This window comes from Lemur catta, chromosome 7 (genome assembly GCF_020740605.2).
Source record: "Lemur catta isolate mLemCat1 chromosome 7, mLemCat1.pri, whole genome shotgun sequence".
Lineage (NCBI taxonomy): Eukaryota > Metazoa > Chordata > Mammalia > Primates > Lemuridae > Lemur > Lemur catta.
The window spans coordinates 41209188-41235873 of record NC_059134.1 but is presented as its reverse complement, the minus strand read 5'-3'; the positions used below and the strand labels follow the sequence as shown (position 1 = coordinate 41235873).

At 39.9% G+C, this 26686-nt stretch overlaps 1 protein-coding gene across 1 annotated transcript; it reads left to right on the top strand.

Moving 5' to 3' along the window:
• Positions 1-1527: 1527 nt before the first annotated feature.
• C7H11orf97 (chromosome 7 C11orf97 homolog) lies at positions 1528-21523 on the top strand. Its single transcript, XM_045557101.1, has 4 exons — positions 1528-1731; positions 6252-6356; positions 15757-15882; positions 21321-21523. The coding sequence occupies exons 1-4, from the start codon at positions 1584-1586 to the stop codon at positions 21323-21325; spliced, it is 384 nt and encodes a 127-aa protein (XP_045413057.1). The 5' UTR covers positions 1528-1583; the 3' UTR covers positions 21326-21523.
• The last annotated feature ends 5163 nt before the right edge of the window (positions 21524-26686 follow it).

Sequence of the window (26686 nt, the reverse complement as noted above, 5' to 3'; positions counted from 1 at the left end):
ACGCTCATGCCCAAAGAATGACCACACACGCCAAAGTTAGGCAAGCAAGAAAATCAGGTTTACTGATGAGAGAAAGATAGGATTATAGGGCAAGAGCAAGATATATGTTTAGAGAGCATAATACATACACCACAGATGACGACTGGACCCCCTGTTGCAGCAAAGGAAGAGCCAAAGGAAGGGCAAACAAAGAGGTTGGCTATGCTCTGCATCTTATTTTATAGCGCCCAGATAGGGACCTCCCTCCTGGTCCAGAAGTCACCACAGAACCAGTTTGATTGGACAGTTGGGAGTCACATGACCTGAGTCTTAACTACACATGTGGGTTGTTCTAGGTCAATTTCCAGACTCTATGCTGCTTGGCCCATGGCCTAGAGAGTCCTCTGCATCCTTTTGCAGCTAGCACACTAAGTTCTAATTGGTGGATTCATAGGGTATTCCCTCCTCCCCCAGGTATGGAGAATTAGGGTTGGGCAGGACCAAGATGGGGCAACAGCACCCACTTTCCTCCCTCGGAGACCCGGAATCCCTTGCTATCTACCTAACAGCCCTAGCCAAAATTTCAAGTTATCTGTAACGGTAGCATGAGGGAGCAGTAAGTATATATGATGTAGGGAGCATGCAAGAGGGATTAATCTCATCTTCCTTAGTAGGAAATCAACATGATACCTAAATTTAGGGGGGAAAAACATAAAAAGTAGTAATATAAGTGAAATGGTTGTAAACACTAAATTATCAGCTAAAAGAACAGTGGCTTGCCTCTGGGGTACAGTGGAGGCAGATGGTGTCTCTCGTATTTGGTTACAAGCTTTGCAGAACTATTTAACTCGATAAAATAATACACATTTAACTTTCATAAAATTAACACCACAACATAATTCACTTTTTTAAATGACTGCAAAAACAAAATAGCAACCTCATTCTCCAAATAAAACTCTGGATTTTTCTACTTGCTCTTCAAATCAAACTTTTCTGAATCTGATTTCCTCATCTATTAAATGAGTTATTCTATGGATTGAAATAAATTGTGACTACAAAGTGCTTGGAAACTGCAACCATTACTTAACAACAATAATAATTTACAATCCAAAAGTTGGGAATCCTCAATATTTATTCAGTCACATCGTTTGTGCGTGGCAGGGAGCGGGACTTTACAGCCATAACGGGTGAAACCAGCGACCGGGCCTGGAACTTGCCTTCTGTTGCGGGGTGGGGATGATTCTCCGGGCCGTGGGGCCAGATTCGGTTCTGAGCTCACATTCCAACAGTGCCACTTCTAGCTGTGTGGCCTCAGGCAACTCCCCTAGCTCCTCTGAATCTCAGTTTCTCTAGCTGGGAACAGTAAAGCCGCTTTAGCGGAGCTGGTGTGAGAAACAAAGGAGAAATCAACGCGAAGTCCAACTGCAGCTGCTTAACTTCTCGGGCGCGCGGGACACCTGGGGCCACGGAGCGGCCCGCAGAGGGCGCTGCGGGCGGGGAGGCCCCGCGGTCACTACGGCAACCCGAGCCGCCTCGCGGTCCCGGCTGCCCGCGGCGGAGCTCAGCGGGCCGGCTGCACCGAGCCCGGCAGAAGGCCCCGCGGCATGAGGGGGCAAGAGGCGGTGGTGGTGACCGCGACGGTGACGCCCGAGGCGGGCCGCGACGGGGAGCAGTGTCGGCAGCCGGCGGGGCTGGGGAGCGGGGCGCGCGGGGAGCCCGGCCGCAGCGGCCCCCAGGAAACCGGCAAACAGTGTGAGTTCAGCCCCCGTCGCGGACTCTGCGGGGAGCGGGTAGACGCGGAGAGGGAGTGACAGCGGCACTGTGGCAAATCGGAGGGGGACAGGCTGGGAGCGTGAGAGTTGGCGGGGGGGAGAAGTTGGAGCTGCTATTCTGGCAGAGGCGGAGGTGATGGCACTGTGGTGGAAAGCACCCGGTCCATTTCCCCAAGCACTCCTTCATGACAGGCTACCTGCGCCCAGGGTCCAAGCATCACCCCCAACTCAACAGGTAGTAGCATTGACTGGAAGGGACACACACACACACACACACACACACACACACACACTAGACTGGAAGGGATTAAAACACAAACACACACACACACACACATTTGTATTACAAGGGCTGTCCGGAAAGCATCCAGCCATGTAACCGTACTCATTATATTACCAATGGCTGGGCCGGGCGCGGTGGCTCACGCCTGTAATCCTAGCACTCTGGGAGGCCGAGGCAGGAGGATCACTCGAGGTCAGGAGTTTGAGACCAGCTTGAGCAAGAGTGAGAACCCCTCTCTACTAAAAAATAGAAAGAAATTATCTGGACAACTAAAAATATATAGAAAAAATTAGCCGGGCATGGTGGCACATGCCTGTAGTCCCAGCTACTCGGGAGGCAGAGGCAGAAGAATTGCTTAAACCCAGGAGTTTGAGGTTGCTGTGAGCTAGGCTGATGCCACGGCACTCTAGCCCGAGCAACAGAGCAAGACTCTGTCTCAAAAAAAAAAAAAAAAAAAAATTATCAATGGCTGAATGTTTTCTGGACAGCCCTCATATATATACACGCATTTATATAGGTATAAATGTCTGCATGTGTATGTATGTGTATAGACACACGTGTAAACATCCAGATCATTTTGTCAATTTCTTCATTTTTCACATCAGAAAATTGAAGTCTAGACTAAAGAAAAGGAAGTGACTTGCTACAGTCGCTCAGTCAGTGCTGGAGAAATACTTAAAGCACGTCAGATCGTCTCTTGAACTCTCAGTCCATAAATTATTACCTGATCCCTTTAGAATCTCACAATTATTGGCCACATTTTAACACACTGTTTTTTCCTCCCTGCCTTGCCAATCATACCAACAATATTCAAATAAGTAAAGACAGTTCTGGTCCACAGTCACAACTGACATGGTTGTAACTTGCTCATCCGTATTGTTTTATGAATTTACAGGTATTTCACAGTCTCTTGTGCCCCACAGGTCTTCAGTAGGTGCTAAGGAATGATGGTGAAAATAATAGGCCAAAGAGGAATGGAGCGGTTTCCAGCCCTCCTGCAGCACCTCCTTGATTGCCTCTCTGGAGAGCAGCCTGGGCGATGGCTGACAGGCCCCAGGGGGGAGGGTCGGGCTGAAGTGCCTCAGTACTTGTGCTTCAGTGGACCACACACTCTCCTCCCCAGAGACCTCATCAAGGAGTCAGTCTCAGAACCACTGCTTCCCTGGTGAAAGGGGCCTCTTCCCTCAGCATCAGCCTCTGTATGACTAGGATACCTCATTCCTTTTGTTATTATCAACAGCATGCAGAGGCCTTACTTAGAGCAACTAAATTCAGTATGTTTAGGTAATGGAGATTAAACCTTACTCCTACTTAAAATTCTACTTGGGAACTTTCCCGTTAAAGATGCTAGTATCTAAAGGTTCTTTAGCCCTGTTGCTCTGGGAGTAAAAGGTAGAATTAATCACTCATTCATCAATTTGACATATATCTAGTGCTTACTACATGCCAGGCATTGGACAAGTTGCAGAGAAAGGAGTAATGAATTAAGGCAGATGTCCAAACTTTCATGAGCTCACAAAGTCTAGTGGGGGTGTGCAAAGATTTTCTGCCTCAGCCTCCCTGAGAACCTCCTTCTAGGGCCTCAGCCTAAGCAGAGACAGGCTGTTCACACCCACACAAAGTACTCATTCAATTTTCAAATGTCTCTGATTATTGGAAAGGTCTTCAGTCTCTCTACAGCTTCTACTCTGTAATCACAGACCTGCTCTTAAAAAAACACAGATAAAATGTGGTCCTTTCCCATATAAAAATCCTTGAATTGTATAAAAACAGCTATTTGAGCACCAACCAAATCTTTCATAGATTTAATATCACCTTCGAGGTCATTTGTAGTGCTCTCCCCATGCTGGCTGGCTTCTCCCAACATTGTCCAGTTATTTAAATCACTGAACCTTGTACTCTAGGTATGATCTGATTAGCATAGTGTGGTGGAACTATAACTATGGATTGTAGTAAATTGCAAACTACTTTTAGTAACCCTCGAGGCTTGGGAGAGTCAATTTAAGTATGGCTTTTCATTCTTATGACTTTAGTTTTATGACATCAGAAAGCTTTCTCAACTACGAAATAGAAATAATTATACTTGCCCGTTGGTCACTATGAAACAATAATATTAAAGAGAAATACTAATATGTGTAAGATGTTTAGGTCATGGTAGCATTCCATAAATTGTAGCAATTGTTATTAGCTCTCAACAAAAGAAAACCTGAAATAATATTATTCCAAAAGAAAGTCTGAAATAATACTGTTCTTAGCAGTCTTTCTGAGTTATCACTGCTCATCGTCAAGCCATCTGTCGACTAATCCACTCAAAATGTAGATAAAGATCAACATCAAGCTGCTATGTTATAGTTTGTAGAATTTCCTCTCTTCCTTCTTTCTCTCTCACCCTCTTTCCCTTCCTTCCTTTCTTCCTTTCTGTATTTGCCCATCGTAACTCCCTACTACTCTCCCAATTTTCATAGTCCTCCAAATCACTTTTAGTGGTTTCCTCTGTCGATTTTCTTAGCAGCAAGGCTGAAATTTGTCAGGAGGCCTGAACTTAGAGCAGGTGGTCTGTTCCTCTCTGCTGTGCTGTTATAGGCTTTGCCTCTTTAACTTAGTTTGTTAAGCTCTCTTCTGCTTGAAGATCATGATTTGACAGAAAAAGATTAAATCAAAGTTAGGTCTGAGTAATATTGATCTCATCTTTTATCCATGACTCCCAACTTTTGGGAAACAAGAATGAGACCCTAAGGTATCTAATTCTTATCTGAGAGGGTGTATTTGGGTCTCCGTGACCAGGAATGACCCAGGATCACTGCCAGAAGCAGCAGGTCTCTTGTCCCTTGGGCCAGTCTGCATCCCTGTCAAATTGACTCACTTGTGTTCTTTATTGGTTAGTCTGGAAAAGATCAGACACCTGCCATATCTTTGTCAGTCTAAAATAAAATCTTAAGTAACCTGACGTATTTGGTTTACATTTTTCATGGTTCCTTGAATTGAACTTTTGGTACTAAGACAAAAACTACTGACTCTCTGACATTCACAAGCTTGCACTGGCAGATGTGCACATAGAATAGTCTTTACTTAGAGCTCAAATTTAAGAGTGCTTAATTTTACCTGAACATACATTTGTCGAGCATCTGTTATTACGCCAAGCTCTGTTCTAGGACTCTAATGAACTGAAAACACAACATCCCTGCCCTTATGGTGTTTCTGGTCTGGTAACGAAGACATTAAACTAATAGCTACACAAATAATTGTCTATAAATGAAAGAAAGCTGTATTCAAATTGCAATAAATGAGATGAAAGAAAAAAGGAGAGTACTATGGGAAAATGGCATTTCTAGATTGTGGAGTCAGGCCAAGTTTCCCTAAAGAACTGACATTTAAGCCAATACATAAAATTTGAGTAGAAGTTACACAGGAAAAACTTAGGAGGAAGGCAGTCCAGGCAGTGAAAATAGCATGTACAAAGATGGGAATGAACAGAAGGGCCGTGTGGCTGGAGCTCAGCGAGCAAGAGGTAGAGGCTGGCTGGAGAGATTGGGGAGACAGGCAAGGCCAGAAAACACAGAGCTCTTTTATTTCTCCAGAGTGCTGACCTCTGGGGTGAGCAGAAGAAATGTAGCTAAGCTGTTTAGAACAAATCATCCAGTCCTTGACTGTTGCAGTAATGTCCTAAAGGGCCAGAATTAGAGGCCAGTGGTTCACTACTACAATTCAGATTTAATCTTCCAAAATGATGATTTTAAATTGCCGAGGAAAAATAACAGAAAAAAAAAATGCTGAGGTTGTTTTCTTTTCTGTACCTGAATTGCAAGCTCCATGCACACATCTGTCTCATTCATTGCACTACCCTCGGCCCTTAGTCAAATGCCTGGTACAGAGAAAGTCTTCAGTAAGAACTTTTCAGATAAGTGAGTGAAATTTGTTTTCAAGCAAATGACAAAACTCCATATATTTCTTCATAATATACAAAAGAAGTACCTGAAACTTACCCCACAAGTTCGGGAATTACATGAAAGTGTGAAGTCCCAAAAGAACCAAAAGTTCTAATGGAAGTTCTAATGGTAGGTTCTAATCTGCAAGATAGAGCCTGCAGGGAAAATTGTCTGATATTTGTATGGAATAATACGTCTTATTTTTTTAAAAGAGTTATTCAAGTAGGTATAATGACTAGAAGGTTGGGCAGGATTTACGATAAGTAACCAATTTTGTTAATGCCTTTATAGGGAAGAAATTTTTATATTGTGAGCCACATAAGAGAATTAAGGAAGTACTGGAAGAAGAACTTTATATTAAGAGAGATGAATGCCACATTAAAAATCCACCTGCAGGTAATTTCAGTGACAAATGAAGTATATTTGTGAAATGAATATGAAATTGCCTATTTGATGACAGGGTAGTTATTTTATTTATTACAAAATCGTAACTTTTGTACAATTTGTAATTGTAAAAGAAAAATGAGTTCATGGGCAATTCTTGAGCTGTTCTATAATTATTTTGCCTATGTCTGATAAACCTTTATATTTAGAAAAAATGGGCTATGAGCTAGTTATCACTATGTACTTTGCTGTCCCACTTTTTTTTTTGTGATTTCTATTTAAACACAAGTAGAATTTTTTCCAAGTGCCTGAAAAACACATCTTCAATTTTTATCAATATGTGTATGACCAATAACAGTGGCTCCCAAACTTTAGATTGTATCAGAACTACCTGGAAGCTTGTTAAAAGCAGATTGCTAGGCCCCCATCCCTAGTGCATCTGGCTCAGTAGGGCTGGGGTGGGGCCCAATAATTTGCATTTCTACCAAGTTCCCGAGTGATATTGATGATCCTGGTCCAGGGACCCCACTTTGCAAATCACTGACCCAGCATAATCTAATTCATTTAAATAGGTCAAGTCATCCGAGGATTTTATCCCACAAACTATAGTGTATGAATTATATGGTCCAGGCATTGATAACTCTCATTGATAGTTCATGTAAAAATTGCTCCTCGGTGATTACTAGGTGCATATTTCATGCTCTTTAAATCATCAAATTTTTATTACAATGCTTTTGGGTATCAGCAATTGCTAGAAGAAATAAAAGAACCATAAGACAGGACTCCTGTGCTCAGAGAACTTGATGTTTTCTGTGGAGGATGGTTAGACAACCTGCAGGTGGGGCCCCAATTCACTAAGGATCCCTAAGAGAGATGCTGCAGGCCCAGAGATGCATCATTTCAGAATCCATAACTATATGCCCATCTTTTATTTCTAAACCAGCCATAGAAACACCTTTTGGGCCTTCTCATGTCACCTATTCTTACAAAAGGAGAGACCAGTAAAATGGCCAAATTTGCTCATTTAATATTTTCAAAGAAAGTTTTAAAGTGGATTTTGAACTCTATGAATGGATGCAGAATGACCTACTAAATTTCTGCTGTGAAACCTAGCTTCAATTTACTATTTCCCTGGTGGTTAAAAATTTTTTTCCAAGTCTATACTATTATATTTTAAGTTTATCTTCATTGTTTTCAAAGACTACATAGAAACTAGTTTATGCATTTGTTGTATATTTTGTTATTCTTGTTGGATAAATTTATGAGAACTATCATTTGGTTTATAAACATTTATTTCTCCAAGCAATCTTTTCAAATATCCTTCACATAAAATGGAGACTGTCTCGGCTGCATTTTTATAACGTCCACCAGAGGTCGCACAGAGGTACTATTTTAGCCAAAAAAATCTTTCAAAGTTGAGAATAGATTCTGTAAATTCAGGTTTTAAAAGGGCCCTATTTATGGAAAAGAAACCTGCATTTTTAATAATGGGTAGAAGCCCCATAACCCTTGGGCAGAACAGGGAACTAGCACCTAGAGAACATGCCACACTCTTCCAGCCTCGCCTCAGAGCCCTGAGGCCAGCCACTGGACCTCTAGCTCAGGGTTTGTGCTGACACACTCCTTTAAATATCTGATGAAAGCTATGGCTTCTCTTCTTGGAAGACACAACTCGTCACATACACCCAGAATTCTGCATACAACTTTTAGGGACTTGTGTGGCTATTCCTAGATGTTGAGGGTAAGTACACTTGACCCATCGTCATCTCTACCTCTGTACTTACCCTTGCTCCTTTCTCTGGTCTAATTCAGCTTTTGTTCCAATGGGTCCATGGAAATTGTTCTTTTCCAGATTGAAAATAGCCTCCTCTTGAGGGTCAAATCCCTCAATGACTCCTCCATCATACTCAGCCTCTGCGTAGCATCTGACATAATTGTTTACTCCTTCCCTTCTGAAAACAATTTCTCAACTTGGCCTCTGGGTCACAAATGCTCCAGTCTCCTGGTTTTGCTCCCACGTCTTTGGCTACTCTTTCTCCATCTCCTTTGTTGGCTCTCCCTCTTCCTCTCCTGTGTAATTGGGAGAACTCAGTCACATGCCCTTTTTCATATCTACACTCACCCCTTAAGTGAACACATCTAGCCCTATTGTGTTAATGATTCCAAAATTTATATCTCTAGCCTCTACTTTTCCTCTCAAATCCCCAAAGCCTACTTGATTCTCCACTTGGATGCCTAATAGGCCTCTCAAACTTAACATGTGAAGAACATAACTCTTACTGTGTACCCCAGGCTTTTAAAAACCCTCTTTTCAACAAGTCTTCCCCATATCAAGAGATGGTACCACCATTCATTCAATTGATTAGTCCAGACACCTAGAAGTCAAGTTCTCAAACTCCATATCCAGACCATCTGCTAATCCTGTTGAATCCACATATAAAATGTACTCTAAATCTCCCCAGCTGCACCCTTGCCAAGCCCCCATCGTCTCGTGCAGGCCCAGCAATAGGCTCCCATAACAGCCTCTGCTGTTGCCCCCCACAGCCCATTTCCCACACACAAACCAAAGGGATATTTCACAAACATAAAGCATTACATGTCACTCCCATGCTTAAAGCTTTCCAGTGACTTCTTATTATTCTGAGACTACATTTCATTCTCCTTTTATGGCCTGCTCACTTCTCTGATATCATCCCTATACTTGCCCACTCCTTGGTAACTACACAGGCTTTCTTGATATTCTGGAACATGCTAAACCCATTTCCACCCCAGACCTTCATACTTCACCCAGACCTTCACATGTCTTCCTCTTCATTCATGTTTCAGTTTATATGTCACCTTCTCAGAGAGGTTCTTCCTCTCTACCAGGTTAAAATAGTAACTGCCCCCCGAAGTCACCCTCTAATCCCTTAAACTACTTTCTTCTTTCTGCTTTTTTCCCATCACTACCTTAAATTCTATACAGATGATCCCTGACTTACAATGGGTTTGACTTAAAATTTTCAACTTTAGGATGGTGCAAAACCAATTTGCATCAGTAGAAGCCACATTTCAAATTTTGGATTTTGATCTTTTCCTGGGCTAGTGATATCCCCTGTGATATTCTCTTGCAATGCTGGCAGCAGCAGCAGCTGCTTCCAGTCAGCTATGCCAGTGTAAGTGTTCTGAGCACATTTAAGGTAGGATGGGCCAAAGTATGATCTTGGTAGATTAGGTATATTAAATGCATTTTCCACTTACAATATTTTCAACTTATGATGGGTTTATCAGGATGTAACCCCACTGTAAGTCGAGGAGCATCTGCATTTATTTATATACATCCTTATTGACTCTCTCTCCCACGAGAACACAAGCTACCTGAGGACAGGGACTTTATTTTCCTTACCACAGATCCTCATAAAAGCTATATGACATAGGTATTAGGATCCTCATTTTAGGATGAGAAAACTGAGATTTTGAAAGGCATTTAACTTGTTCAAGGTTATACATTACTTAAGTGGCAGAACCAGATTCCAAATTCAGGTCTGACCCCAAATACCATTGACTTTCTACTTACTGCAGTGTCTCTGGTAACACATGATGGCAAAATCCAGTGGGTACTGTTCTGCCTTTAGCTGGCTTGAGATTTCCGCAACATTTGATGTGGAGGATGGCTCTCTCCTTAACCCTTATTCCTTCCTCAAATCCCATGATATTAAACTGTCTTGGTTCTCCTCTTACTTCTTTGGAAATTCCTTATCATCCTCCTTTAAGAACCCTGTTTACTCACTGCACTCTTCAAATATTGATGTTTACCAGGGTGTTAGCCACAGTCTTCTAATGTTCCACTAGCTCTCCCTGGATGGCTCACACTTTCCACTACTGCCTCACTAGGATGCCACAGATGGAATCTGTGTCTCCAGGCTAAATTTCTTCTCTTAGATGTCCCAGAAGTACTCAGGATCAACATGTCCAAAACAAAACTCATACCCCTCCCCCACTCGTTCCTGGATCACCCATCCCAATGAATGACGTGGCCTATGGTCCCAGTCCAAAACCAGAGAGCCTGTGAGGCGTACCTTAGTTTGGCTCAAGATCCCAAACTATTGACCTATGTGCCAGGTTCACCTTGCAGACATACTTACTTGCTCTGCAGTGTATTCTTTAAATATTATATACCTGAATCAGTAGTCAATATTCAAAAATCAGAAACTTTTATATAAACATGTAGATTTCTAGATTGCCTTGAGTGTAGAGGGAGGGAGAAGGGTAAAGGATGATGTGACAATACCAAATCAGCCTTCACAGCTGGCAACAGTGTCTGGGGTTCTGGTGCCCCCCGCTGACCTGCCCACTCCACTGTTCACCATCATGCACTAAGTTCCCCACTCAAGCAGCAGATACCACGAGTTACTTATGTTCACATGTCCAACTGCAGGTTTTCCCTTCCCATGGTAGAAATAGGAAAAAAGTCTTTCTCTGGTGTCCATGCCTCCATCAAAGGGGGCGGGAGGAGGGAAAAGATTGGGAGGGCCACTTACTTCTTACCCATGGCCTCCTTTACTTATTAATATCACCTGCCTGGCCTCTCCCTCCATATATTTGAATTTGTGACCTTAGATAAACACTATATACTGTTTTATCAATATGCCCAAGTCTGTCTACATTCTAGGGACCTCAAGGTATGTGCATGAACTCACGCATATTTGTGTAGCTATATATGCATTGGTTGGGTTTGTTTGAATTTTTAAACAATCAACTCCACATACCTTCACAACAATCTAATTGACCCATGAAGGTGAGATTTGGTAAGAGTCCAGACTGGTTTTCCCCTCAACCACAGATAAAGCACTATAATCAATACTGAGCAAACTATGGGTGAACTTACTGAAGAGTTTATACCACCTATTAAGAGGGGGATTTGTCCTTAAGGTAAGAAACTTAAATTATAGCATGTTTTATTTGTGACTGAGATAATAATGACAATTATGGAACTACCCAGAAGCTGTGGAGTTATTTCTGTGCTTTTTTTCTTTCTCCTTTTGTTGAATGAAATTGGTAAAAGATCAAAAGATCCAGAAATTAGGTTTTATGGATGTTTGATAGAGTGAACACTATATTTCTTTTGAGATATTGTTGTTTGTGTAGCCATAGAGGACTCAGGAGAAAGGGACTTGGGCTTTCAGATGAATGGGCTATCCTGCTCGTTCTTGTGGTCATGTTGTGGCAACAGTTAATAAGAGCTGTGAAGACATTGAAATGGCCAAGGTGTCTCTAGTGGTTGTCACTGTGTACTCCATAATAGGCAATGCCATCAATGACAACAGAAAAAATGGGCTACCAGGCCTCTAAACCCTCCCTGCTCTGGGCTTTTGATTCCCTGTAGGCTTCTGATGCAGAGATATGTGGGCTTGGTCAGAAGCCCTGGATGTTGGGGTGAGGCGTAGGAATATCCCTCTATATAGGGATGTTGGTGACAATAATAATTGTAATAATGGCTACCATTTATAGAGTCTCTTCTACTCAGGAAAATTTTTTACAAATTCTCTTTTAATTCTTGCAATGACCCTGTGAGGTATATGTTCTTTTTATTTATATCTATTTATAAGGCTTGGGGTGAGGGTACAGTGACTTGCCCAGTGCCACACAGCTAGCAAGTGGAATCCCTGACACTTGGATGGAGGAGGCTTGTCAGAAGCTGATGTCCTTTCTCTCAGCCATTGGGTGCTTATGTCTCTCTTTAAAACATAAGTTTATGGACTGGGCATGGTGGCTCACGCCTGTAATCCTAGCACTTTGGGAGGCTGAGGCGGGATGATGGCTCAAGCTCAGGAGTTTGAGACCAGCCTGAGCAAGAACCAGACCCTGTTTCTACTAAAAATAGAAAACATTAGCCAGGCATGGTGGTGCGCGCCTGTAGTTCCAGCAACTTGGGGGGCTGAGGCAGGAGGATCACTTGAGCCCCTCAGTTTGAGGTTTGCTGTGAGCTAGGCTGATGCCACGGCACTCTAGCCCGGTCAACAGAGAGACTCTGTTAAAAAAAAAAAAAAAGGAAGAAGAGCAAAAGTTAAGAGTCTCCTCTTTATTTCTTTTTTATATTTTAAAATTAAAAAAAATAAAACATAAGATTACGTTTTCTGAGAGGACAAAAGATTCGAAATTGATTTAGTAGCAAGTAGTATTCTCTTCAGTTAAAAAACAGTGTTGCTAGTCTTTCCAGATTCACCTTCAGTTCTGCCTCCAACGGGAGGTAAAACAGGTTTCAGAGACTTTACACATTCCTGTCAGATAAGGACAGAGGGCCTGGATCTACTGGAAAAAGTTCCCATCATCCTGAAAAAAAAAGAAGTGCAAGTTTCTGATCATATCTTCTAATCAGATGAAAATAGAATTTAGAGCAATTTACAGAGCTTTCTGGATAAGGAAGAATTTAGCTAATGTCCATCATTCATATATTCTCAGTGATTCCCTAAAGATTTTCCTCTCCTTACAACTTCTTAAAAAGAAAAATGTAGGCTTGTGGGACATTCACTATGGAACTGGTGCATTTGTTTTATCGTTTATTTAAATATTATTTCTACATTTCTAAGAACTTCTATAGAGGACTTTGCAGAAATAAATTACTGTATTAATTTAATGATTTCATATTTCAAGAGCTTTGTATTTTTCTGGCTAAAACACAGAGGTTATAGTAGTCATGAAAAATTTGATTAATGAAGCTTACTAGTATTCCTTTTACACAACCCTTCCTTTTCCAGTGAATTTCAAAAGTGTACTACCAAATCCAGTACTTTATGTCTATAGGTGCCTTAATAATGGAAACCTAATTTTTAGTCTGGGTTATTTACTATGTTTAGCACAAATTTAGAAAGTGCAAGATGTTGTGAAGCAAGTGTGGATATGTTTGTTCTTCATTGTTTCATTCAACAAAAATGTTTTGTGCATCTACAAAACATGAGGAATTTACTAGACACCAAAGCCATGTCAAGATAATTATAGAGCTTAGGAGTTAAAAACAAATTAAAATTACTTAAATTTTTCTTCCTTTAACCAAATCTCTGTGTTTACACAAGGGAAGCATAGATAATATGGCCCTAAACTGGCTTTTTGAGCTCTAATGCTTATTATTCGCAGTCCAGGGACAGCTAAAATATTTTTAAAGGGTGTGCTTACCTTCCTTGTGAGACCAGGACAGGTCCTACTGGTTAAGATTTTTGGCATAAAGGCATGGTTTAGTAATTTTTAAATTCAGGATTTTAAAAAATACACCTGAAAAGATTTCTGAGTAGAAGGGGATGAGGGCATGAGAAGGAAAGAGAGAAGAAGAATCTCTAGAAGATGCTGAGCCTTGAGAAAAGATTTGACTCTTTTAGTTCTCTGCTTGTGCCTGCTGCCCTTTTCCTTTTCAGGTGAGGGACGCCAACACTGAAGTCTTTCTGTTAATAGCTCTGGGCCTCCTTTGTCTTCCTTCTTCCTCCTAGAATGCACATGCCCAGAGGTGAGGGAGTTGTTTCTCTTAAAAGAAAGAAGCAGCTGCCTAAAAGGACGTCCTTGTCTCTTTCCAGATGTCTTTTTCTCCAGTTGAATACTTTACCTTCTATAACTTCTTCACCCAAACATCATACAAATGAAAGCAGGGCTATTTGTTCCAGCAACCTCTATCTCTCAATATAGTAAATACTTACACATAATTATATTTTGCTTTGAGTTTTTTATGCATTTCTGAGCCTCTGCATTTATATTTTAGGTATTTTCCCTATTAAGGTCAAAACTTCTAGCTATTCCTGTGATTGCATCCAAAAGAGCACACTTAAATTTGACAAGTACAATTCTTCTGTCTAATTTGATGTGGTTTGTCTGCATAGTTCTGCTTCCTAATTTTGAATTGCTTTCTGTTTACTGGATCTTCCCATAGTGTGGAACAAAGCTAAGTCTATTTTCTTGGTCTCCTACAGGGTTAATAAATGTTTATGGGCTCCTAAATTTGAGAGTCTAGTACTCAGAGGCTGGGAAGCAGCCCTTTTCTATCTCTGGACAGGATAGAAGAGGAAACTGGATTGAATAGCAGGGAAGATTTAGGTTAGATGGAAAGAACAGCTTAAACTTTATAAAGTCTTGACAGAAGGAGATTGTGGAGTCTTCCTTGAAGGTCTTTGAAGAAGGAAGAAACTAACCTTGACAGATAGCTTCAGCCACTCCACTAAGGTGTGGGAAGGCAGAGGCAAGCATTGACATGCAGCTTGGTGAGTCAGTTCAATGACTATACCTCTAGAAATGGTATCTGAGTCCATGCTTGGACAGTAAAACCAGTGTCCCAGTAAAAATAATACCTACCATTCACTGAGTACAAAGCACTTTGTATCCATCTCATCTAAATCCTACAATAATCCATTGAGGTAGATATTATTATCCCCATTTCAAAGATGGGGAAACTGAGACATAGTGGGTTAGATATAGCCTGCCCAAAGTCATACAGCTGCCGGGTGGTGGAACTGAAACTGAAACCCAGATCTCCTCTGAACCCAAACACTGTGCTCTGAGTCATCACTTGGGATGGAATCCTTTAGAGAAGGATTAAATGTCAGTGAGGATGGCAATGGGCAGCCTTGGATCTGTGGAGAATATTATGTCATAAAATTTGCAGCCTCAGAAATTAAAAAAAAACAACAAAACTTATGGCAACTAACCTGAATTCACCACCTTACTTGACTTGGGTTACAGTTTTCTACACAGTAGACAGTCACCAAATGTTTGTTGACTGGTGCTCAAAACCTAAACAAGTGATTTTAGGACGTGGAGGATAGCCCAGTGCAAATAATTGATAAACCTTAATGAATGGTATCAGGATTCAAGACCTATAATTTGATATGTATCATGGGCAGACATCATATTTCCAGATATCCAGGTGTTTTAAATGTAAGATGCAGTGAGTTTGTTGTTGCTTCTTTCAAAGGGAGATTAAACAGCATCTAGTTTGTGGCTTTTAGGAGAATCTTGGATTTATTGGATAAATTAATATGGTAACTTTTGGTTCTATTATCTTTGGAAATATTTCTGTTTACTGTAGGAATTAAATCAGAATCAGATAAGGCTGACTGAATAAATTCTATGTATTAACTATTACTTATTCCTGATCCTTCTGTATTTTATTACATATGTTTCTAAACTGACTTTTCTTCTATTTGTTTAGGGGCAAGTTAAATTATCTGGGAGCACTGTAGACGTTTAATTGCATAGAGAATAATTGAATAAAAAAAATGGAAAAAAAGGTTAAACAAATGATAAAGACCTTGGGTTATTTGACAAATCAAGCCAAATAAACCTCCACCCAAATAACTGAAAAAATAAACACTAAGTAAATATTTTAAAAACACTTTGTGCTAAAAAGAGAATATGCTAATAATCATAGTCTTGCTTTTGAAAATATTGACAGTGGCCCTGGAAGGGATCTGGAGCATTAAAAGGAATCTCCCTGTGGGAGGCATGAAGCCAGGACTGCCAAGCAGGAACAGTTTATTGCCGCAAGCCAAGTACTACTCCAGGCACGGAGGGCTGAGAAGTAAGACCCTGATACCCTTGACTTCCGCTGAAGCCCCTGGGGGTACTTGCAGTTTACAAACCAGTGGTATAGCTTTGTTTGAAAACATCAATCAAAATTAAACCTTCCTTTGATTTTTAGTTTAACAATATTATGTCATTATGGAACTCAAATAGTAACAGTTTAGCTAATCATTTTACCCTGGTGGATACAATAGAAGTTTGTATTCTGCCAGCCTGAGCAAGAGTGAGACCCTGTCTCTACCAAAAAATAGAAAGAAATGATTTGGACAGCTAAAAATCTATATAGAAAAAAAAAAATTAGCTGGGCATGGTGGCGCATGCCTGTAGTCCCAGCTACTCGGGAGGCTGAGGCAGTAGGATCGCTTAAGCCCAGGAGTTTGAGGTTGCTGTGAGCTAGGCTGATGCCACGACACTCACTCTAGCCTGGGTGACAAAGCGAGACTCTGTCTCAAAAAAAATAAAAAAATTAAAAAAAATTAAAAAAATAAAAGAAGTTTGTATTCTGAGTTATGCTCAAGACTTTTTTCTTTGTTTTGTTTTGTTTGAGACAGGGCCTCACTCTGTTGCCTGGCCGGAGTGCAGTGGGATCATCATAGCTCACTGAAACCTCAGACAGAGTCTCACTGTTGCCCAGGCTGGTCTTGAACTCCTGGCTTCAAGCGATCCTCCTGCTTTGGCCTCCCAAAGTGCTAGGATTACAGATGTGATCCACTGTGCCCAACCTCTTTACTTTTTTAAAAATTTCAAAATATTAAAGGGTACAAATGTTTCTGTTACATGGATACCTTGCACAATACTTAGGTTGAGGACTCCAGTGTGCCCATCAACGGAACAGTGTTCATTGTACCTGATAGGCAAGTCCTACCCCTCTAGTATCCCCCTTTATTGATTTCCAATGACATTTATATCTCTTTGTGCCTGCGTGTGCCCATTGTTTAGCTCACAATTATTAGAGAGTACATGTGGTGTCTTTTTCATTCCTTTCATTTTATTCACTTAGAGTAGTGGTCTCCAGTTCCATCCAAGTTGCTGTAAAATACATTATTTCATTCCTTTCTGTGGCTGAGTAGTACTCCATGGTATGTGCATATATATATATATACACACACACACATACACGCCACATTTTCTTAATCTACTCATGAATTGATGGGCACTTAAGTTGATTCCACATCTTTGAAATGGTGAATTGTGCTTCAATACACATTCAAGCACAGGTGTCTTTTTGATAAAATGATTTCTTTTCCTTTGGGTAGATACCCAGTAGTGGGACTGCTGGGTCGAATGGTAAGTCTACATCTGTTTCTTTGAGGAATCTCCATATGGTTTTCCATAGAAGTTGCACTAATTTGCAGTCCCACCAACAGTGTATAAGTGTTCCTTTCTCTCTGCATCCACAGCAGCATCTATTGTTTTTTGACTTTTTAGTTAATAGCCATTCTGACAGGGGTAAGGTGGTATCTCATTGTGGTTTTAATTTTTTGCATTTCCCTGTTGATTAGTGATATTGAACATTTTTCGTGTGTTTGTTGGCCATTTATCTATCTTCTTTTTAAAAACTTCTATTCATGTCTTTTACCCACTTTTTAATGGAGTTTGTTTTTTTCCTGCTGATTCCTTTAAGTTCTTTGCAGAATCTAGATATTATTCCTTTATAGAACACACAGTTTGTGAATATTTTCTCCCATTCTGTAGGTTGTCTATTTACTCTGTTGATTATTTCCTTTGCTATACAGAAGTTGTGAATTTAATTAAGTCTCATTTATTTATTTTTGTTGTTGCTGTATTTGCCTTTGGGGTCTTAGTCATAAATTCTTTGCCTAGGCTGGCGTCTAGAAGGAGTTTTTCATACATTTTCTTCTAGAATTTTTTTTTTTTTTTTGAGACAGAGTCTCACTTTGTTGCCTGGGCTAGAGTGAGTGCCATGGCGTCAGCCTAGTTCACAGCAACCTCAAACTCCTGGGCTTAAGTGATCCTATTGCCTCAGCCTCCCGAGTAGCTGGGACTACAGGCATGCGCTATCATGCCCAGCTAATTTTTTCTATATATATATTTTAGTTGGCCAGATAATTTTTATTTCTATTTTTAGTAGAGACAGGGTCTCACTCTTGCTCAGGCTGGTCTCGAACTCCTGACCTCGAGCGATCCACCCACCTCGGCCTCCCAGAGGGCTAGGATTACAGGCGTGAGCCACCGCGCCCAGCCCCTTCTAGAATTTTTATGATGATTTACATTTAAGTCTTTTATCCATCTTGAATTAATTTTTGTATATGGTGAGAGAAGGGTCCTGTTTCATTCTTCTGCATGTGGCTATCCAGTTCTCCCAGTACCAATTATTGAAAAGGGCTTTATTTCCCCAGTGTATGAAACAGTCAACCTCTGTGGGGAGGAATCCTCCACTGTCCTTTCTTCTAGATGGATGATCTCTGTTTACCAGTGGGGATGAGGACAGGGAGGTGCAGGAATTAAGGAAGAACAAGGCAACTACTCCACTTGGCTGCTTTATTTTCATCTTGTTCTAGGAAAGAGGCCACTGGGCTGGGCCCAGTATACTGTTGTTCCTCAGTAGACATAAACTTTGGAACAAAATATTACTCATTCCTCACTGTCACAGCCTGTGTCTGCCAGGAACTTTTGTGACAGGATGTGGGGAAGGTGGAGGTCTTGCCATGGAAGCACGGTGTCTGGATAATCTAGGTGCATGCAGCTGGCTATGTGAGTCCTGAAAAGTGACCTGAAATTGAGAGATAACCCTGGATGAGAAAGGAGAAGTGAGTAAAAACCAAGCTTGGGTACTCTTAGCCAAGATATAAATCATAATAGCAACGCTATATAGCACTGCTTATTCTAGATTCTTAATATACACAATAATATCCAATATTCTATTTAATTTTTATAATGATCATACAAAACAAGTATAATTCATTTTGCAGATTAAAAAACTGAGGCACAGAGAGGTTGAGTAATTTACCTAGGGTCACTCAGCTAGTAAGTGGAAGTGCTGAGATTTGAACACTGGCAGCCTGTCTCCAGAGGCACTTACTAGGCACTACTATGTCTCTGAGCCAAACAGACCCAGGAGCTAGGGTGTCTTTTGAACCTAGAGTGAGATGAGAGTTCAGCAAAAGTGGCACAGAGGAGGAAGGTCCCCAGGAGGCCAGGGATGCAGCCTCTGGGATATGGATTCAGTGGGGGAAAATACAGCCACTAAGAAACTGAGACAGAAGGTTAAAAAACAAACCCAAAACTTGTTACCAAAGGGGATTCACGTTGCAAACAGGAATCAGTTATGGAGACATGGGTTTAATGATAATAAAGTAGTAGTAGCCACCATTTACCAAGTGCCAGGCATGGCAGTAAGTGTTCTATAAGTTATGTAATCCACACAATCACATGAGTTGAGTATTATAGTCTCCATGTTCCAGGTAAGAAAACTAAGGCATAAAGACGTTATAGGCATTACCTAAGATCCTAGGTCTAGAAGGTAGTGGAGCCAGAACTCCAAACCTGTGTCCATGTGGCTTCCAAGACTATGCCCCTAGTTCCAAGACTATGTTGCAAGTCTTAGTTCCAAGACCACTGGGCCATCAGGGCAGAGAACCTAGTCACCAGGCAACAAGTGACAGTTGTAGGGTTGTGGTTAAATAGGCACAAATGCCAGGGCTTTGGGAATGCAGGGTTTTAGGAACTTGGGAGGCAACTACACTCATAATCCACAAAGACATCAGTGTCCTCGAGTAAGATTGATTCAACCCACGGCTGGGCCACTTGCCTATTTGGGGCTGTTTATCTCACCTTTCCACTAACTTTGTTAGGTGCCATTTATATTGGATAAATCCATCATTCCAAGAAAACTCACATAGTAATTTATTTTAATGATTAATGTTTTTCTAAATGCATATTATATGCATATTATAAAACTGATTGAAGAACAAATTACCTTTATTTGAAGACATACAAGTCCAATAAATTACCCAATTCATCAATTGAAGGTTTATGATAAAAGTATGTTTGATTTTGATCATAATTGTATTACTTTCATTTATGCAATTTACAAGAGACTTGTTCATGGCTGTTGCTCATTGTTACTCACCCACACTACCTTCCTAGTAGCCCCTAACCCTTTCTCCCCAGCTCATGCCAAGCTCTTACAGTGATCATGTTACAATATGTAACGGTTGCAATATTATTGACATATATCTCAGCTTCATCTCTGTAAGTTGCCAGCTGCATTTTTGCCATATGATATGAACTGCTATTATCTGCTACAAAATCACAACTGATCAATCTATATAAGTCAGACTGATAACCAAGAATTAGACATTTGTCATCAATGGAAAAAGGAAGATGCTAGGCACAGAAATATCATAGATGAACAATATCCACAGATAATTTTCAAAAATTATCAGTAATTCACACATCATCCAAAGCTCCATGAAGGTAGAGACATCTCCTCCACTCCACTGTGTATCTGGCACTTAGCACAGTGCCTGGCACAGCAGGTACTCAATTGCTATTTGTCACAGAAAGACCAATGGATGAATGAACCAGCAAGTGTATGCTAAACGCCTGCTTTATGTTCAGAATCTTCTTGCTGCTAACCCACATATGTTCCCTCCTCCACAAAAGTATATGGTGTTCCCCACTTGAGACAGCTAAATTAAACAGAATGCAAGCAATAGACAGGAAAAGCAAGGCAACCTCTACTGTCTTTGGTATGTGAATCATGAAAAGTTACATATATTTTAAATACATCTTGGAACTAACACTTTGAAAGAGAGGCTTTCTGTGGATTACAAAGATTTCCAGGAACTTCTATAAAGTATGCTTCAGTTAGATAATTCAGTCAAACCTCACTGTCATTTTTTCCCCTACTCACTTGTGCCTTTTTCCTCTTTCTCATGAACAACATGACCATAGTAGTTGTGACCCTTCCAACATCTAATATACATCATTTACAGTTTAAATTTAGAATCATGATCATACAATTGTAGTTGTAAAGCATGTTTCGGTTAGAGACTGAGGAGCGTCTACTGCTTTCATGATACTAACAAGTTTTATTATTCATTTACTTTTATTATTTCCTTCTTATTCTGTGCCATATAACAAACAAAAAAGCTGTCTAGCCCAGTGCTAAGCTTGAATGTGCCTACAAATCACATGGGTATTTTGTTAATACTAACATTCAGATTCTGACACAGCAGGTCTGGGATGGAGTCTGAGATTCTGCATTTCTATCCAGCTCCCAGGCGATACTGATACTGCTTGTCCAGAAACCATGCCCCAGTAGCGAGAGTCTGGGAAACAGCAGCGGTCTTTCTGGTTACTGGGATCACATGAGTGTGGCTCTTATATTCTGTTCTACCAAATGAAGTACTGTTGGCAACATTAAGTCAAATACTTACTTATTTGTTCACATATTTATTTTTACTCTAGGATAAGATGAATACAATTTTCCATTGAGGAAAAAAACCTCTTTCTCCTGATGTCTGAAGAACAGAGAAGAAACTCAAGCTTGTTTCAGGATTTAAGATGTGTAAAAAATATATATTAGTTTGTAACTCCTATTATTGGCATTAATACCTATCCATAAATTAATCCAAAGTAATGAAAGATGATTGGTAAGGTGTACTAAGCACCTGAAGATGAAAAAAGAAAATTTTATATTTGTTTTTAGTTGTCACAGTTCATTCTATTCAATATGTGGAACAATAATGAAACAAAGGCACATTTACTGAGTCTTCACTTTAAGGTAAACATTATAAACCTTAACCCTTCACTACAGTATAATGTGTTCACCCATTCACCCATTTCTTTAGTAGAAAAACAAATAAATCCAGGTATGGATGGATAATGGTTAGTAAATGAATGACACAGATGAAAAGTCTTTGACTTAGAGACAAGCATTTTTATGCTAGCCTTGATAGAGCTCTTGTCTTTAGAATTTGTTCACTAAATAGTAAGGAGCCAGGAAGTTTATGGTGGGATCCAAAAAAAAAAAAAGGTGGGGGGATATTTTAATAATACTGCAGGGCTAAAAAAAAGTTTAAAAGAAGGGGAAAAAAACCCTTTCCTTTCCCCCAATTGTCAAAGTATTTAATAACATATATACTGTATGGAACAATTGGAAAATAAAGAAATAGCAAGCAAAAAACTCATCTGTATTTCAATTTCCAGAAATAACTATTGATAATACATAACTTCCCATTCATTAAAATATCATTTTAAATAATCACATAAGTTCTTTATATATCTGCCTACATTTATTCATTTATTACTCTGTTTTTTTTATATTTGGGTTTTTCTGATTTTTCATTTTTTACATAGCTGTTGTGATTTTTCCCCCACTGCCTCTCCTTACAAAGTTCTTTTTCCTAGTATTCTAGTTATACACCTTTTATTCTCCCTCTTCTTCAGGCTAAGCTCATCTTAAAACGTCCTCCCATTCACTATTCTCAAGTTCATTACTGTTTTTACTGTAACAAATCAAGTCTAGTCAACAGATTTGTTGACTGGTATGTCTCTTCCCTACTTAAAAATATTTACACTGTGAAACAGTCAATAATTTCTTGAGTCAAGACCCAAACCTTTCCAGATTTAATACAAAAATTTCCATTTAGTTAATACACGCTAGATGAGATCCCCCATGCAAGCCAATTCCAGCCACCACCCTGTTTATGGAACTCTTTCGTCATTGGCTACTTCAAAAACAGTGTCACAGGCCAATGGCTAAACTTGAAGGATTACATCTTAAATTAGTCAAGAAATACAACACCAAAAACTGCCAAGAGTTAAGGTAAAGCATTTACTATTCCTACAAATCTGAAATCTTCAGTTTCTAACAATTCTTACCACCAACCTTTTTTGCAAGTGTTAGGATGTCACACAAAAAGTGCAATGGGGTGGGGAGCATTGACTTTGATTCATCCATTAGAAATGATATCCTGTTCTTACTTGAGTTCCCAGTGTGACTTTAAAAACACACTCAGGGATTTCCTTTCTAACTTCCTCTACTCTTGCCAAGAAATAAGGTCCCCCGTGTTTATTTTCAGCCTTGTCACTGGGGCTGGGTGCTCTGAATTGGTCTCTTCCTTTCTGACCATACTCTAATACTAACTATGGCTAAATCTCACGGCACTGTTTCCTTCCTAAAGTTTCTGTCCTCATTCCACTCTGGGGACCTGGTTCCTTTTGTAGCTCAATTCTGTTCTTTATTGCCCCATTGCACATTTTCCCAACTGGATTCATGTACAGGGATTTTCATGCCAGCATTATTTATAATAGTGAATAACTAAAAACCACCTAAATGCCCAATGTAGGAGATGATTTTAAAAGTTACTATATAACATGATGAAACAGGTTTGTTTTGCTTTTTAATTCAAGAAGCATTTTTTTAAAAAACAGAATTATAAGGGCACGTCTTTAAAATGATAAAAATATATAGCAATCAGGCCGGGTGCGGTGGCTCACGCCTGTAATCCTAGCACTCTGGGAGGCCGAGGCAGGTGGATGGCTCGAACTCAGGAGTTCGAGACCAGCCTGAGCAAGAGCGAGACCCCGTCTCTACTAAAAATAGAAAGAAATGATCTGACCAACTAAAAATATATGTAGAAAAAATTAGCTGGGCATGGTGGCGCATGCCTGTAGTCCCAGCTACTCGGGAGGCTGAGGCAGTAGGATCACTTGAGCCCAGGAGTTTGAGGTTGCTGTGAGCTAGGCTGACGCCACGACACTCACTCTAGCCAGGCAACAGAGCAAGACTCTGTCTCAAAAAAAAAAAAAAAAAAAAAAAAAAAAAAATATATATATATATATATATATATATAGCAATCAAACGAACAGCTGTTTTCATACTTAATGATGAAATACATTAGAAGCAGTCCTGCTGAGGTCTGGAATAAAAGGAAAATGCTAGTTTTCCCAAATATGTTTGTACCTTACTCACTTTCACTCTTCATTTTATAGACCACCTGGCTCCAGGGTCCTTGAGTTTCCTCAGTTCTTGCCAGAGATAGTTACTGCAGGTACAGCATAACTTGGTGTCAGAAGTTCTTCTACCCTACCTTCCTAATTTGGCCAAATAGTCATGGCAAAAGCACCTGTGAGCCACACAGGTTAGAAGATTAGAAGTAGAACATAAAAAAACAAAATTATTGGGAAAACTATTTCCTTATAGCTGCATCAGATGGACAATTTTTTTTAAATACAACTTTTTAGTCTTATTTTTAAAGAGCTCTATCTCCTGATTTATCTTATTAACACATGCTTTTTATAATAACTAAAATATTTGTAGAGATAGAAATTATACAATGAAGGGTTTTTGGCTTTGTTTTAATAAAAATACTATCATACTACATGTATTTTATATCCTATGCTTTTTCATTTAGCCATACATTATGACAATTTTCCTATATGTTTGTCTAAATCATTTTATAGGTTATGTAATATATCATGATATGGCTGTACCACAATTTATTTAACCTTGTCCTTTTTGATGGGCATTCATTTAGCATCCGCTTTTCCTAAACTTGGCATTTTAAGGATTATTTCCACCTCTTCTGATACAACAAATAGGAAACCCCGTAGATTTTCCTCATAGCCTTGATGATTCTCTCTCTCATCCGGGTAGAAATCTGCAAGTTTACACTCTGGATGAAATAAACCAGAAGCACTTTGGATGAAAATAAGGTGATCAAGTTTGTAGTCAACACTGTCCATTTTAAGAACTCCACCTCCCTTGGTTTCCAGAATGTTTGAGCCAGAATTATACTCCTGTCAAAACACACATGCACACACATGCACAGAGAGAACAGGGGACTGGAGGTTAACATGGATGAACTTGAGGACATTATGCTCAGTGAAATAAGCCAGTCACAGAAGGAAAGATACTGCATGACACCACTTACATTAGGAATCTAAGGTAGTCAAACACATAGAAGCAGAGACTAGAATGGTGGTGGCCAGGGGCTGGGGGGAGGGAGACGGGGGAGTTGCTAGTCAATGAGTATAAAATTTCAGTTATGCAAGGTAAATAAGTTCTAGAGATCTGCTGAACGTTGTGTCTATAGTTAACAATACTTTATTGTATACTTACAAATCTGTTATGAGGATAGAGCTCATGTTAACTGTTCTTACCACAATAAAATTGAAAAAAAAAGGTAAAGGACTAAAATGCTGATTAAAACTGTGTGTGCATGAGCAAGGCTTATGGACTGGTGGTTTTCCGTATACAAGCTATATTTTGCAACCAAAAGAATCCTTATTAATACAGCTGCTTTCAGTTTTATCTGGCATAATTACAGTTCTTGGAACACGTGTTTGTGGGCTAAATAGCTGCCTTCTAATTTATAATTCCACATCTCATCTCTATAACTAAAGGAGAAAGAGTGAAAACTACCATGTGATGAGACTCAAGTCTCCTCCCCTGCTCCAGTGGAAAACTGCTTCTCTTTAAGTTGAAAAAAATTTTTTGACAACCGGACAAACCTTGCCTAACAAATGGTAAATGGAGATGAGAATGTGGCAGAGGTACGTGTCTAAACGAATTTTCTATTCTGACAATGACACTTGATCAATACAGAAGTGACGAAGAACAAAGTGTCAGAGCAATCAAGGAAATGTTGCTTCAAAAAACAAGTGGGCAGGGTTTCTGAAGGCCAAACACATTCACAGCTCCTGACATCAACCTTTGGACTCTTAGTTCTAAGACTGCTCTCAAGTTATAATTCAAATGGGGGGGTTAAATGTGACAGCTAGCATGTCCCACAAGGGCAAAGATTTTTGTCTGTTCAATTACACCCATGTTCCTGGCACACAAGTGTCATTGAATAAATACTGAATGGAGTGACAGCTTTTGAAGGTTTGTAAATCCAAACACGATCGGACCCTAATATAGCTCTGCAAATATCAACAGAGAGCAATTCTCAGTTCTGTATTGCTTGGGAACACTTGAGAAATAGCACTACAAGCCAGATAATGACAAAGGAGTCATGCCATGTTATGTAAAAGTAAAGAAAACCTAAGTACTTCATCTTTTAAAGCAACGCAGCAAATCCTGGGGTCATCATATCAAAATCTATTGAAAATCCTCAGTGATATTTCTTAAACTGTGAATTGGGAAATGGGGCCCAGGAGAGCTTCAAGGTAGCTTTGAGGCTTCAAGGTAGCCAAAGAGGCAAGACAGCCATTCAGTGGTGGAAATGACAAATAGTGGGGCTCTGCAAATGGGTGGTAAGACTGCATCTACATCTTTCATTGATGAGTTGCTGTTATTTCACTGCTGCCTTGGATGATCTAGTAAATTGTTTGAACAGTGAGCTCACGCAAGAAAGAGGCTTTCTTTTTATGCAGTGCCCAATGGTGCTGCAAGGACAGAAGTTCCCGAAATGCAGTTAGACAGCTGGGGCAATATTTATTCATATCTCTGTCTGTCTGTCTGTCTGTTTCTCCTTCTTCAAGACTGAAAGTTTCTTGAATTGCACTAAACATTACTCAGATTAAATACAGGCCAACGATCCTCTTTGGAGTGGTTAAAAATAATCTTATAGCCAGCATTATTAATGTGATTTCACCCTTATGCATGATGCAAGCCTTCTGGACTGTGGTTTATTTGGCTACAGAAAGTTTGACCTGGAACTATAAAATCTGGCTGTTCTGCTTCTTCAAGAATGTTTTTTTTTTTTTCCACTTGTCACATAAACAAGAGGCATTTACCCTTCCATTTTCCACACTTGTCAAAAATCATCTATATGTCCCTAATTTTGTTCACTTTGACCCAACAACTATTTCATAATATTGCAAGT